The 15,622-nt window shown below is 42.9% G+C and overlaps 3 protein-coding genes across 3 annotated transcripts; 2 read left to right on the top strand and 1 right to left on the bottom strand.

Moving 5' to 3' along the window:
• Window positions 1–267: 267 nt before the first annotated feature.
• Window positions 268–4,397, top strand: ykt6 (YKT6 v-SNARE homolog). Its single transcript, XM_084024725.1, has 8 exons — window positions 268–454; window positions 1,068–1,226; window positions 1,304–1,386; window positions 1,723–1,823; window positions 1,916–2,020; window positions 2,306–2,371; window positions 2,604–2,705; window positions 2,803–4,397. The coding sequence occupies exons 2-8, from the start codon at window positions 1,123–1,125 to the stop codon at window positions 2,836–2,838; spliced, it is 597 nt and encodes a 198-aa protein (XP_083880851.1). The 5' UTR covers window positions 268–454; window positions 1,068–1,122; the 3' UTR covers window positions 2,839–4,397.
• Window positions 4,398–4,791: 394 nt separating this feature from the next.
• Window positions 4,792–7,354, top strand: LOC311022817 (uncharacterized protein). Its single transcript, XM_084024383.1, has 5 exons — window positions 4,792–4,919; window positions 5,368–5,419; window positions 6,022–6,093; window positions 6,428–6,512; window positions 6,633–7,354. The coding sequence occupies exons 2-5, from the start codon at window positions 5,368–5,370 to the stop codon at window positions 6,679–6,681; spliced, it is 258 nt and encodes an 85-aa protein (XP_083880509.1). The 5' UTR covers window positions 4,792–4,919; the 3' UTR covers window positions 6,682–7,354.
• Window positions 7,355–7,863: 509 nt separating this feature from the next.
• Window positions 7,864–15,474, bottom strand: osmr (oncostatin M receptor). Its single transcript, XM_084024382.1, has 17 exons — window positions 15,338–15,474; window positions 15,096–15,250; window positions 14,763–14,913; window positions 13,619–13,891; window positions 13,384–13,513; window positions 12,846–12,994; window positions 12,557–12,690; window positions 12,331–12,472; window positions 11,985–12,070; window positions 11,667–11,880; window positions 11,394–11,576; window positions 11,204–11,305; window positions 10,685–10,828; window positions 10,436–10,588; window positions 10,216–10,297; window positions 9,535–9,619; window positions 7,864–8,791 (listed from the first exon to the last, which is right to left on the bottom strand). Exons 1-17 carry the CDS (start codon window positions 15,465–15,467, stop codon window positions 8,384–8,386), a joined length of 2,721 nt encoding a protein of 906 aa, XP_083880508.1. The 5' UTR covers window positions 15,468–15,474; the 3' UTR covers window positions 7,864–8,383.
• Between the last annotated feature and the right edge of the window lie 148 nt (window positions 15,475–15,622).

Below are 15,622 nucleotides of genomic sequence, written 5' to 3'. Positions count from 1 at the left end.
GCCTGATCATCAACATTGAAATCTGCGTTTCAAAGCAAACTACACGTTTTCGTGACGAGTCTCGCTGCAGTCGACAGCTAAAACGTGTTGTTATGATTGTTTTTTACTATAGGTTTGAGGAAATATAAATATTTTCTGTCTCGGGTTGTAAATTATTCAGAAGTACAAGATCAACTACTGACAAAAATAATTTTACCAACTAGTTTCCAAACGGAACTAGGAACACACCGGCGGTTTGTGTCATCCGGACAAATATCCCGTTGGACCGTTTGAGGATCGTGACGTGGTGATTGGTCATCTAACTGTATATGGAAACTACTTAGTTAGCGATTACTACATTGCGACTAGGCAACCGGTCCTATTTAATACATTTTAACAAGTTTAAGTTTAGGCGAGTTTAACATTTATTGGGTTGTTTTGTCGGGAGTCCAACGGTTTGCTGCTTATTTGTCTGGTAAGTTAGCTGAGGCCTCACGGAGACCAGTTAGCATCCGCAGCTAGCACTCCGCTTCACTTGGTTTCAGAAATGTAGCGTTACGTTAGCTGTGCGAGTTTTAAACTTAATTTACATTAAGACTGCTCTTTGGCAAGTTCGTACTACTTACTGTCAGTTCGCCGGTTTGTCTTTTCCTGGAGAAAAAGCTGCGCCAGCGGTAACGTTGTTGGGTTAGCTTGGTAGCTAATAATAAGGCGGCTACATTCAGTCTATACGATAGCACTTGTTAGCTGTTCAAGGAGTCAAAGGGTTTATTGTCATATGCACAGTAAAGAAATGTGTTTCTCTGTACGATGAAATTCTTCTTTTGCTGTCCACAGAATGTCAACAATGTAACATCTAAGTATGAAACAAATAGGTAAATAGTATAAAAACAAAGTAATTTAAAAGGCAGCATGTGACATTAGTAAAAACGACAATAATAATACGACGGTAAAACAGTGCAAATGTAACTGTAACTTCCTTCTCACGAGTTTGTTTAGCTGCCGTTAGCAGAGGAGCTAGCTAGCTGGATAAGGGGTAATGCTGTGATGCGTTTGTGTTTGTGTCATCTTCCAAATTGGATGATTAGGGCTGCGTGATCGTATCTGCTGTGACTGACTCACCGGAACTAGTACGGCGGCGACATGAAGCTCTACAGCCTCAGCATCCACCATAAAGGAGCGACCAAAGCCAACCTGCTCAAATCGGCCTATGACCTCTCCTCCTTCAGCTTCTTTCAACGCTCCAGGTAGGTCTGACGGAATAAAACCAGCATCGGAACCCATACTTTTCCCACCTGTGACGATATGCTTTTGGCTTCTTCAGTGTTCAGGAGTTCATGACCTTCACCAGTGCCTTGATCGTTGAACGGACATCACAAGGAAGCCGCGCCTCCGTCAAAGAACAAGGTAAAAACAAGCCGATTCAGCCCAATCTGCAAAAATAAAGTATTGTAACTGATTCAGTGCGTCTAAACACTTATCTAGTTCTCACTGTTTGCCACCCAGACTACGATACAGTATCGACTTAGTGTTATATGTCAAGCAGATGCCTAGATTTTTTTCACATTACTGGTTAAGATGTATAACATATAACAAGCAATGCGTCGATTCTGGACAGAGAGCTTTTGTTGCATCGGCTCCAGCCCCCCGTGACCCTGAATACAGGATAAAGCGGTAGACGATGGATGGATGGAGGCAAGCAATGTTTTGAGCATGCCATCAATATTTTCTTTTTTCTTTCAGAGTATCTGTGCCATGTGTATGTAAGAAATGACAACCTGAGCGCGGTGGTCATCGCAGATACTGAATACCCACAGAGAGTCTGTTTCACATTGCTAGACAAGGTGGGGAAAAAAACATGTCAACAAAGACACGTTTTATATGACTTGACTGTTAACTTAAATATTGAGATTGTTGTCTGATTTTTTTCTCTAAGGTTTTAGAAGAGTTCTCCAGGCAAGTGGACAGTATAGATTGGCCCTCTGGTAATCCTGAAACCATAAACTACAAATCCCTGGATATTCACCTTTCTAAATACCAGGTCAGCTTGTAATGTGTCAGTATTAGAAATATGTCATATGAGTAGTAACTAGACTATGATTGTGTACTTAGAAAAATATCATATTTCCTTGAGAGCCTTCATAGTTGTGACATTGAAACACTGTTTACTAAATAGTTGTGAGATGCTATCTGCTACACCTGAAGATGAAATTCACTCACCTGTTTTGTTTTAAACAAAGCTCTTTAAGATCTTGCTTTAATAATTGCTGCCAAAGGATCGTAATAGCAGTGTACCTGACAGCTTGTCGTTGCCCCCCACCCCCAGAACCCCAGAGAAGCAGATGCAATGACCAAAGTGCAGGCAGAGCTGGATGAGACGAAGATAATTTTGGTATGTTATGAGACCCTGTACTTCCATGGAACTTAAAACTTTTCACTTGCTCCATATCAGCTCCACTGATGTAGACAGGTGTGTGTATCTTTGCCTCCTTAATCAAAATCTATAACTAAAACTATGATACAACAGTCAGATGTTGAACCGGCCAGAAACATTACGTACTATTTCTAGATCCCCTGTCAAGTAAAACTTCACGTTGCACATCACAAATATTTCTGTTCTGCAGCACAACACCATGGAAAGTCTGTTGGAGAGAGGAGAGAAACTGGATGATCTTGTGGCAAAGTCAGAGCACCTTGGAAACCAGTCCAAAGCCTTCTACAAGACTGTAAGTGCCGACAACTCGCCTTACTGGACTGAGAGTCTGATGGCCATGATCTGTTTACATGCCTAACAGTGTGCATGTCTGTGTTAACCCTTTACAGGCACGGAAACAGAACTCGTGCTGTGAAATCATGTGATGCCCCTGCCTCGTCCTCGTGGACACGCCTCTCTCTGCCTTTCTGCTTTTCCTACAACTCCCATCATACACCAGCCACCAGCTCTCAACACAAGTGATGGAACAGATGCCGTCTGTTCTGGTATGGGGCCCGGGACGAGAGTACAGAAGTGTGGCCTGTCCAGATTGTGACTGATGGGGGCTGAAGGAGTGATGGGGTTTGTTTTGGGGGGGGGGAGTAACATTTAAATTATTTTTGACCATTCAAAGGGGAAAGATCTTTGTGGTGTTTTAACACCAACTTGCGGACATAATAGTGTGACGTCATGTGTTGGTGATGTGTTGTCAAACGTACGTCTTCAAACCATTTAACGTTATTCCGATTGAATCAAATCTCAATAGTTTGATTTCAACTCTTAAAATTCTTAAAAAAGAGTGTTAATGACGGTTGTTCTTCTGTTCACGCAACTCTGACAATCTCAGTCTTATCTTGTTATTGCATAAATCAGTTTAGGTTGAACTGTTCAAAAAGTATTTTTCCTGCGGGTGTGAAGTTTGTTGCCCACGCGGTGGCCCTGTTTGTTTGGTTTCATCGCTCCAATGAGCCTCGATGTAGAGGTCCATCTAAAAACTCTAAGGTGAGCCGAGAAGTGGGTGCCCGGCTATGTGATATCAAAACGGAATTTTACAATGATTTTTGATTTTGCTCGACTGGATATAGTTACGTGACTTCTATCATTTTTATAATTTTTTCTCTTGTGTTAACGTAGTGTTAACGAAACCTTAAACATTCCCACTATGGGTGAGTGCGTTTTCAAGCTGATGAGAAATGCAGAGTGATGTTTCTTCATAGATGCAGCCTTATTGCAGTGCAGTCAACGTGTAACCCCCCACCCCCACCCCCTGTCATGAGAAGGACAGGTCATGTAAGCTAATATGCATTGCAACCTTATCTATCTGTGATCATTTTCACCATTGTTTATCTGAGGTGATATGGGGAAACCTGGCTTCTCCGAAATGGTTTGAAAAAAAAAGGACAGACATTAATTGAGTGCATTTCACATCCCACTCTTCTTTTAAGACACTCCACAGCAGATTTTTTTTTGTCAGCACTTTGCTCTGTATGTAAAAACTTTCTTCTGGAACTCCTTATCAGTTTAACATAAAGAGATGCCTTTGGGTGGGTGTTTTAGATGTTTATCTGCTCTCGTTCGGCTGTATGCGTGTATGATTTGCTGATATAAAACATCTGCAGGCTGCATTGATGTCGAGTGCCTGTGCGTAAGGACTCGTGTGTGTGTGTTGTGTGTGTGTGTGTGTTGTGTGTGTGATCTGAATTGCTCTTTCTGCTTTTACAGTGTAAACTTTTGTGCAATATCTCTGCAGACTGTTTTGGTGAATGTCTCTCTTTTAAAGTGGAGAGAATACATTGAATTATTTCTCATAAAGTACAATTGACCTCTTTGAATATGCTATTTCTGAGATTTGTTTAATTTCTTCTTTTTGCAAATTTCCAATTAATGTGCTAAATTTGAAAATCTGTGTGTTTTAACCAGTCTGCATTAAACGTCTTTGATCCGGATGTGGTCTCGAAATTCGGACACTCGAACAATAAACGGCTCTCTTCTGTCTGCATTAACATTTTGGAGCGCTGGTTGTTTACAGAACATGCAATCTTGCTTAGATAAACACATAATCGCTTCTGGTGAGTCGGTGATATTTTCTTTCCGACGCGGCGTTCAGGTGTCGCAGGAAGGCCAGACACTGATGCACCCTCCACGTGCTGTAGGGAATGTCAAACCTTTCAGGAACGGGACCCAATGAAGACCCGAGAGCGGGTAACACAATTAGTAAATTATCTCAAATAAGAGACACGTCTAATTTAGACTGCTAAATCAACAGTTCACTACCCTCCCACAACATGGTCTAACATTCTTGTTTAAGTATGAAGTAGGCTACGAGTTCTGAAGAAGGACCTGAACGCGGCATGAGAGGCGCGCCTCGCGCACGGCTGAGATGGGAAGAAACATCAAGAAGTGATGAAGTCTTGACTGCAGCCTCGACAACATGTGGGCGTAGGTGGAAAACCAGAGCAGTTCGAAGGTAGGAAGCTTTAAGGGGGGACTTTCCGTCTGTTGAACCAGGAGTGAAGCTCTCTCCCGGGTACGCTGCTACTGTACGACGGGTAAAACCCGACACGGAGCTACATGTTTACATGCCTTCCGCGAGTGTGGTGTTTCCAGTAAGATTTATTTTTTTAAACCAGTCAGCTGCAGGAACGCGACACGAATGTTTGTGAACAGGCTCCTGTTAGTTTCTTGTATCTTATCTTCCCGGACGTTTTCTTCTCTTTGCTGCCCGTCGTTGCCCGAAGCGCACTGGTTTGTCGGACTTCCTGCAGCGTGACTCGCACTTCTTCCTTATATTTCTTTCTCTCGGTGTCCCAAAACACTTGGAAGTGCATTACGTGATCGTCCCGTCCTGTCAGTGCCCTGTGCTCCACTTTCCCCCCCCTTTTCGTTCAAGCGCCGATGTTTTGCTGCATTTTCAGATGGTTGACCCAGATCTGACACATCGTTTACACACAGGTCAGCAGAGAAATGGTGAGTTTGAGCCCCTCTGGCTGCTTCTTTTTTTGTGGTTCATACTTTATAGTTGCAAGTTGGTATCTTATCTTATGTATTTATTTCAAATTGTTTTAAAAAAAAGACCAAACTGAACCACATGTCCACTACCACGGTGCCCAAATCACATTACAGTGCCACAGAAAATAGGGAAATTCACTTCAGGTGAATTCCATCTTGTAGTTCGTCAGTTTTAGATGAGTGGCAGTCGCTATTATTTTTTCAAATTCCGAGCAACACATAACAATTAGTTCCAAAGAAGCTGAGGAAGGTGCACTGATTACAAAAACCCTAATTATTAGACATAGTTTGACTTTTTAATAACACCTTTTAGGATATCCTCCAGTATGACTTTGCTATGTCTACTAATAGTAACTGAAAACGGGTGTTATATGAATGTTTACATACACAGATAATGCATAATAATAAAACTTAGTAAATTGTTCAACCAGAGTTTTAATTAAAACTTAATAGTCTCATCAATTAATCGGTTATGTAAGAAAATGTGTCTTTCACACACACACACACAGTCTTTTTTTATATTAGCTCTGTTGTCTATTTGTTGTTTTTACCCAATGAAGACTCAACTGCAGCTGCCACTCATCCTTCTAACACCGAGGAATCTTTTACCAGCAGCAGTGGAATCATCCCAGGTGAGCCACTTTGACCAAAAAGATCACACTTGTTTAACAGGGTCAGTTCCCCAGACTAGAAAATTGGGACGGGCAGTGAAATTCCTCAGGTCTCAGCTTTGGGCAGGAATATTATGAATGGAGGGGGCTAATCTGCAGAGTTCTGCAAGATGACATTTCTGATAAACCTCTGACATGGAGGGAGAAATTCCCAAAGCACGGAAAAGTTTTTTTTTTTATTGCGCATTTTCTGTGGTGGAAATTGCACATTAAACTAAGCAGGATTTAAGAAACAAACAAAAAAAAACAGGTGAACACGTGTCCCCAATTGTGGTGTTTTTTTTGTGCTTTTTAGGTGCAATTGCAGCTGCGGTGTTCATCTCCTTTTTACTTGCTCTCTATGCTGTCCTCTGGAAGTGCATGGTGTCCCCACCACAACGGTAAAGGACAGACACGAGCCCCAACTTTGTTTTGAAAGACTAGTTCTGCATCATATTAAATGTGGTGGGGGGGGGGGGTTCTTGTCATGTGAACACGCTCATTGGTGTTTTCCTTTTCAGAAAGCACAGCAAGGTGAGGGTGAGAGTGAAACAGAGGACGTCTGTGTGAAGACTGTTTTCCAAGTCGAGAACATCTGACGTCCGGCTGGTGGTTTTGGATCTTAGCGGTGCGGACTAAAATCTGAGAGCAGACTTTTGCTCCCAGTCAGATAAAAAGCACCAGAGTGACAATATGCCGCTGAAGATCTTCCTAATAGAACCAAAAAAACCCCCATGTTGATGTGAAACACTTGTTTGGCAGGTTAGTTGTGCTGGTTTTTTTTTTTTCTTTCTGTGAACTCTGCACTACTGAGGGACAAGGTGGCACAAAACCCAGCCTTTTCCAGTGACCAATACGCTCTGTGGTATGTATGTTTGAGATGACAGATGTGTGCAAGTTTGTTACTTTTTAAATTAGATTTTCTGTTGGGTTTTTTTTACCTGCATGTTGCGTTTAAACGTCCTCCATTCCGGCGTAGTATTTCTTCACGGTACATAATAGCAGAAGTAGGTTTGAATTTGAATCTGTCCTTGTTAAACAAAAATCCATTTTGAAGGGTGTTTAGGACAATCAGCCAGAAATGGACTTTGTTTGTTTGCCCCGTCTTCACTCAGGATGTTGTAACTACTGTATGAATTTAGACTCAAACTTACTTTTTTTTTCTTTTTAGTGAAATTTTCATGAAATAAATAAATGCTAATATCCGTGACTGAGGAAAGATTTGGTGCAGATTCCAATCAGACTCGATCCCTTGTTTTTGCTTTTTGTTTCAGTGTGTTTCTAGATTAAGCAGTGAGGAAAGAAATGCTGTGGCAGTGTGCCAGTGTGAGTTTGAATAGGTAAACATTTCTGTGTCTGATTTTTCATGTGTTTTCTGGTTATGTGGCGGGCCAATTATATCAGGAATCACCGAGTCTGTATGGTCAACAAGAATGAGACTGGCCTTTTGGTCCACAACGGTGAATTTGTTACCTGCTACTGGAGTAGCATGTAGCATGTCACAGACACACGACAGTAGAGGTCTCACAACTTCTGACATCAACCCGTTCTGCAACCTCTAAAAACCCCAGAGCGGCGCTGACTGAACGGAGTCACGAGCAGGGAATGTGACTCGTTATCAGTGTTGGGTGACAATTCTGCTGGATTATTCAAAGCAGATACTCTAACTGAAATGATTGATCATTTGAATTGTGCAAATCAGACAGAAACCTGGAGTTTTATATAAATAAATAATTGCTGAGAAACAGGACATTTTGCAGATGTATGCAGTTTAATAAAACATGGTTTATATGAACTCTTTAATTGTGTTCATTAATAGAATAGAAAATCAACACAAACTGTCTTCAGTACTTGTATGGGCAAGTGTTGTCCTGCCCAACAGATGGGTGGAGACTGTCAACACAAGATCAGTGTGATTCTTCAAGGTATCTTACAAACTCAGTTCCTCATGACAAACTATTTAAAAAAAAATGTGATTTCTTCTTTCTATAGTCCTAATAACTCATACATACGACCTGATACACAAAGTTGAAAAGTGAAATGTTTAAATACTGTACAAGTAATATTTGAAAACTGTATCGTAGGCAACTGGACTTCTCATCCAAGAGGCTTCTTCTGTTCTGACCTTAACATCCACATGTATAGAACAGCACAAGTACAAAAGCTTTACATTTGAACACTGCAGATTCTCATGATGTCTAATGATCTATTTACAGTTTTCAAACCCTTGAGATCATGTCAGGAGTTTGGGGTTTGGTCTTTAACATAGTACCTATGAAATATCATTGGAGACATAACCATATACGAGGATACACGAGTCCTGCAGACTCTCCGGAGGTTCAAAGCCTGATTGGATACTGGCGAACATGACTTGTTGCGCCTCAGACAGATCCTCGTCCGCGGTGTGCAAACTAGTCTCGTTTGTGATGCATGTGATCTGCTGAAGGGTTGGTCTGTCCCAGACCACCATCACCGACTGTGGACAGTAGTCTGCTTGGAGCGACACACAGGTGAGTGACGAGGCTGCAGGAGAGGGCTTGGAGCCAGCAGGGGGCAGTGTGTTCAGGGGTTCAGGGTCTCTCAGTGCGGTCATTTCATCCCAATGACATCTGGTATTCAGGATCTCAATTTCACAGTTACTGCACTCATCTGTCTTCTGTGACTGCAGCCGCTGACTGGTCTGTACAATCATGCAGGGGATTATAATGATATAAGGCCAATAATTACACATGACTTTAGATAGTAGAAGCTGGTTCTTTCTTCTTCTTTTAATGCAGCAATGAGCAACCTGAATATCTGTACACATGTTTATGAAATCTATAATAACTACCTATATGCACAAAAGTGGAGGGAAGACCACAACTCTGTACTGCAAAGCAGGATTTAGTTGGTCATGATGCAACACCGCCCCTTTATGTGACCATGCTCACAGCAAGGCCGACATGTCAACAAATCACAACTGAAGTGGAACCCTTGGGTGTTTCATTGTGTCCGACCTGCACCTCCAGAGTTTTAATCATAGTCCTCGGTGATCACACTATCCTTAGAAGATATGAGAATGTATACTAAGGGTTTGTTTTTTAACTAATTGAAAGTTTTTTTGAAAAGCTACCAAGAAATGATCATATATAAACTATTATAGCCTATTTTTTTTAATTTTTTCCCCCCTCCTGTCTGTTTCACACCCTCAGTGTTGCAGCTGAAAGAATAAGGCTAAACCTGAAGCTACCTCGCTAACACTCAAATCCTGCTTCATAGTACAGGGCTCCCATCACATTTATTTGGCTGAAATTTGCTCCAGTTGAATATTCCATGCCGTCCAATAAAAATAAAAAATGTCAAGTATTATGTAGTAAATGTATCTTATTAGCCCATCGCTTTCCTCTTGTGTATCATTTCACAATTTCAATGGTTTGCCCATACCTCATGCAGGAAGCTGTCAAACTCAGGAGGTTTGATGTTCATCCCAGCAGGATAAGTGAATATCTCCTTCAGCCCACTCCTCACCCTGAGAGAGGAACAGAACAACAGAAGAAGATGGGAGAGAGGCTCCAGAGATCTGTACCACAAAGACAGTTCAACACCCAGGCTATCAATTCAATTGTATATAGCCCCAAATCACAAAGTTTCCTCAGAGGGATATGGTCTGTACAGACAACCATATCCTGTCCTGCTGAGGGAAGGCACCGGAGGAGGGGTCCCTCTCCCAGGATGGATGCAATAGATGTTGTGTGTACAGATTTAACAAAAGTTACAATAAAGTCAATTCTGCTCCATATCTGGCTTCACTAACCCGACAACCACAACAAGCAAAGCAGTCCAACGATGGTGGTTTTCAACTCAGTAAGTCAACCTTGCAAACAAGTCTCCTGGCAGCAGAGCCATAACACCATGTTACTCACTGTGTGTGTGACAGAGAAAGTGGACGAGTGCACACAATGCTTCTGTAAATAATTTGATTGTCGACGTTGTGAACGAATGTGAACCACTGTTGTTGAACTGAAAATCAGTGTTAAACCCCGAATCCTGCTTTGTATGAACAGGCCTGGTCATCTTCTCTGGGAATTAATGTTAAAGTGACGATTTAAATATTAAGTTAATCACATTTTCCTTTGAGGCCACAGGAGAATGATACAGCCCACCAGTAACAAGATGGGAATCAGCGTCTTGGCCACGTGAGCAGAATCTACCAGAGGAAACAGAAGATGAGCTGTTTATACAATGATCCGGTACAATTCAAGTGTTTTGTGGAATATGAGATTCTGTGAGAAAGAAAAAAAGAAAATAATTGCATCCAGATTGCACTGGATGTTATGAGGCTCACAGTTGGTTCTGGTCCTGACAGTGATATTGGTTGGTTGTCCAGACCCGTCCTTAGTGAGAGCGCTCACAGAGAAGGCATACTTCTTGTTCTGCTGCAGACCCTCTATGGTCACAGACTTCCTCCGAGGGTCTGCCACAGTCTTGCTGAATGGGCCTAAAACATACACAAGATTAAGGCCTTGGTTTAGTCATGTTTTGTTTTTGAAAACAAAGAGATCAACATCAATAATTATTAACACAGGAAGCTTACCAGACCCTACTTCCTGTGCCGTAACCAGGTAACCAGTAATGAATGCAGGATGAGCCGGATCGTCCTCATTGTAACTCCACTTCAGCGTCACAGATGATGAAGTACTCTGAACAGGTTCATCCAGACTCGGGGACTGTACAGATTCTGCGGAAAGGGGGGGAGTTTTTTTTTTTTTAAATGAAAATAACTTGTCGGCACTTAACAGGAATGTTATTTGCACGCCTTGTTCCTTCCACTTCCTCTCTGCATATCTCACAGGAAGGATTCTGCTGTGTGGTAGATGACATCTGGAGGGTGTTCTCTCATTAAGACATCCTGTGTCTGTGTGTCACACATTAAATGTTTTATTTTTAAACTTATGGTCAAGACCACATCTTCTGCAGCCCTGAAACACACATTAACCTCCGGAGCAGCAAACTCCCCAATGATTAACCTTCCCGAAGAAACACTGCCGCCACATGTCCGTAATTACAAGAACACAAACACACATTTCCAGTACAACCCATTGAAAACACTTACTGAGCTCTTGTGAGTATCCAGTCTGTACTTCCAGCAGTCTGTGTCCGTTTTCTGTGCATCCATAGATATTAAATGTGTACCTGCAACCTGCTTTGAAATTTCCTGCAGAATAAGGTGTAAGCTAATGATTTCAAATATAGGACAAACTTCATGTGCATTTACAGCCCACTAAACAAAAACCCAAACTTACCAGCAGATAGTAACAATGTGTTGTGTCCCTCTGGCACCTTCAGCCACCGCAAAGCACAAGGCACTGCGTGTCCCTGAACGCACCACTCCACAGTGTAGCCACAGGTGACGGCATCCTGATGCTCCCAGGACAGATTAAAACAAGCGGCGTTGCTACCGCTCAACCGCTTCTTTACTGGGATTCCTGGACAGAAACATAAGGCAGACCTTGCTGGGTCAAAACCTCCACACTGGAACCAAGAGAATCTCCGCTGATTACACATGCATGGCTCACCTCCATCGTCCCTCTGTGGGATGGTGATGTGAGCAGGGATGGTGGAGCCATCGTGAACAACGGCCCGGACAGCGAAGTCGTACTGTCCTTGACTGATGGAGACCTCCGCCTGGGTTTGTCCACCGTCCTTCCATTCGGTCCGGTTTTGGCCGTCCTGTGACCACTGAACCACGTAGCCTTCGATGTTCACTTCAGCTGCTGAGCCAGGGACATGCTGGTAACAAAAGGTAGTCGAGGGAGTTGAGAAAAGGTCCTGCTGTGGTGACATTCACACCAGTATCTGTGCAACAATTAAAACAGACGAGCATCGTGTCTCACCGGAGTCCAGAATAAACTAAGGCGACGACTGTGTGAGTCAGACAGCTGCGTTATTCTCCTCCATACATCCAAGGACACCATCGGATCTGAGGAGATCACATGAATATTATTTGTCCAAGGCATCGCAAGCATGGAAGGATCATTCAATACCAGTATATTCATGTACTGAGACTGTGGTCCTAGCAGAAGATTTGTGACTTTTTGACATTTTGAGCGCACATGAAGAGAGAAAAGGGATTGGGGGAGGAAATTACCCAGCACCCTCAGCCCCTAACATTGACCTCGGACACAACCACACCCTTGGATACATCATATGATCGTGGTGACGCACACTTTTTGTACTCACAGGTTGTGAAGGATACGGGCTGTGTCCATTCTCCCCAGAGCCTGCCACTGGTAGAGCAGCGTACCCTCGTAGAGTAGCAGGTGTTGGGGAACAGATGGTCTAGTTGGACTTCGCAGAAACCCCTCACACTATTGCAAATCAGCTGTGATAAACACACAGATGGAAGGTTATAAACAAATGCACTTAAACTTAGTGCAATTCTTTCAGGAGAGCTGTTTAAACTCACCTCAGTGGTACCGTCTGGGTCTGTTGTGACCTGACAGAAGAGATCCAGTTGGGTCAAGTTCCCCTGTACGATCCAGGACACGGTGGCGTGCGTCACCCCAGGGCTCACCCTGTCCACCTCCGCCACAGGAAACACTAACACGCAGGAAATCCACACACGGCTGATGAAAGCTCATCTGCTAGTCGTCGTGCAGTCAACATTGAGACATGAATGTTACGCCAGCATACGTTTTGAATAGCAACAACACATACTGTACGTGTCATATTCTGACATTTGAGTGACGTCTGACCTCTGTCCGAGATGTTAAAGCTGCAGCTCTCCGTCTCCTCTCCCAGCTGGTTCTGAACCACCACTCTGATGATGTACTCTTCCAGCTGTGGGACGGCCGGGAAAGTACAAGACGACTGCTCACAGTTTATGGGAGCCTGGTCGGAGTTTCTGTGTTTAACAGAGAAGAAGGGACTTCTGAGATTTCCCACAGAACTGTCTGTTCTTAAACATATCCCAAAGCTACATTGTCTGCCCTGTAATCCTGTTGTGTTGTCAAGCCCAGTGTGTTGGAATAATATCTCAGCTTTATTGCCGATGTGTAACTAAATGGCTGAATGGCTACTTTGGCTTTGCTTGTCACTGATAGCCTACAACAATTGTATGGATATTAATAATTATCAAGTAACACTGTGTAGTGTTGCTTTTTTCCCCCTGTAAACAGGAGGAGCAATGACCTCCTTAGAATGGTTTACTATTTCATTCACGTCAGAGACCCGGTCTTTGAGTTTGTACACATGGCAGAATGAGAATTAATTTCTGGTAACGTGTGCACTTACTCTATGTGAAGGTTCTGTGTTTGCTTGTTGCAATCGTCTGGATCTCGTTCTCTGCCCGAATCCCAGGTGCAGATGACAGTAATCATGTCTGAGGTGCCACATCGGAGGTTTCTGGGCTTCTGGGGAGGAACTACACACACACACACACACACACAAACAAACGTGTAAAATGTACTGTATATGGAAAAGAAAAGCCGTGAAGTTTGTCAATAGAATATTAATAATTCAAACTTACAGCTGATGTAGTTCCAGGCGTAAGTGAACCTGCCTGTTGCATCACGGCAAGACAGTGAAAGATGTTTAATGAGCGCTGCTGGGATGGTGAGGTTCGGCACCGCGATAGCTTTGACTCCGGCTCCAACGCTGATGAGAGGGTATATGCTGATGTTGAAGGTCATGCTGGTAATACCGACTCCTCTTGCGGGAACGCAGCAGAACACGGCGTTAGTGTGCTCTCTCAGCACCCGCTGGAAGGGGAAGATCCGTGTCTTGTTCCTCGCCTGGGCTCCTACAGGTCACAGAGTAGAGTTATGGTTGCATGGATTGGCTCAGCAGTGTGTACAAGCGGAGGTGCTGTATAACCCCTGGTACGTTCTGGGGAACATAGCCCCAATACAAGGTTCAATACTAGAGTGAGTGAAAAAACCTCATGTATCATTCATGCTAAAAAAACAAACAAACAAAACAACCCTGAGAATAACATTATTATATCGCCTCCACAAACGTACGCCATCCAAGTTCATCATGTTCAGGCTTTGAGGAGAATGTGCATTTCATCAGCAATGACAGTTGAGAAACACAGATATGAAGATTGGTAAAAGGGAAGTTAACCTGACAGAGAGAACAGAAAGTACCGCTTATTAGATCCCACGATCTTATCAGTGTAACGGCGTTGACAAGAAACTAATCTCTTTTCTATGCATTTGTTTTAGGGCTGCACTGATCACACTGATACGGAGTACCGATCTGATACCAGTGTTTAATCAATAAGCTACATGAGTGACTGTGTGGTAGTGACTGGGATCAGTCTTTTTGTGTAAAAAAAGATCAGGCTCGACAAAATATAACTAATAAATACAGATATAAATGCACCGAGTTGTTATTTATTATTCAAATAATAAATCGTACATCAGCAGCTTGTTAACAAGGTCTTTCTAAACTAACAGCATTTACAATTTCATGTTAAAACCTTATAAACAAAGCAACAAACTGGTCAAAACTTCCAGGATATAAGGTATATGAATATAGAATTGTATAGATTGCACCCTTTGGCACCAATTCCCGTCCAACAATGTGGCCAAATACTTGATCGGTGCATCCCTGCTTTGGTTTAGTTTTAATGTATAGTGACATTAATAAGCCGAGTAGCATCATCTCACCATGGTTGGTTATCCAGTCGCTCCAGGGAGTGACAGACTGATTGTGGAAATATCGTATCCTCACTGAGTGATCGACACACTCCAAGGGCATATCAGAGATCCACGTCCACGTGTATGCATCTGAATCCCCAGAAAACAAACTCAGATTCCTCTACGAGAAAATAAAACAGTGACGAATTGTACATGAATTTCACAGGCACTTAGATTATCCATAACAGCACCACAGTAAAAGCTGTTAAAAGTAGGATAATGCGGTAAAATAACCAGCATGCAACTGGGCAGAGCCTTTAAGAGTCATGAAACCCAGACATGTCCTCCAGAAAGGTTACTCACATTGTAAATAACTGTGTGGTTTTCGGTGCGGCTGATCTGGATCTCGTAAACATCGCCCACTAAGCTGCTGTGGTTCAACCACCAGCTCACCAAGAGGCTTTGCTTGTCACTGATAGCCTGCAGTCGACTGATGCTCACACTTGGCGGCTGCCGAACTGGCACACGAGACACGTCGAGTTAAAGAACACATTTGCAAGAGTATTAATGTGGGAGATGAGAGAATATGAACCAAACAAACTCACCGGTGTCCAAGCAGAATCCACTGTGATCCTCAGAAAACATCAGATACAACCCAAGCAGCTTAATCAAGGATGTTCTGAAACGTGTCATCCTGTAAATACAGAAAGGATCAAAGAGAGAGTTGAGTGACATGCTGGCCATTCACTGCACACACTAACTGGAAGTCCCACGAGTCATCGGCTAATGGCAGCCTGCCTCTTATTACTGTTGTTGCGTAATGGTGTGACATTGGAGCTAATAAGAGGTGTGTAATGTTTAGCACAAGGCAAGACACGCTAGAAACACAG

The sequence above is a fragment of the Eutrigla gurnardus genome (genome assembly GCF_963514095.1).
Source record: "Eutrigla gurnardus genome assembly, chromosome: 13".
Taxonomy (NCBI): Eukaryota; Metazoa; Chordata; class Actinopteri; order Perciformes; family Triglidae; genus Eutrigla; species Eutrigla gurnardus.
This window is presented reverse-complemented; position numbering and strand designations above follow the sequence as displayed.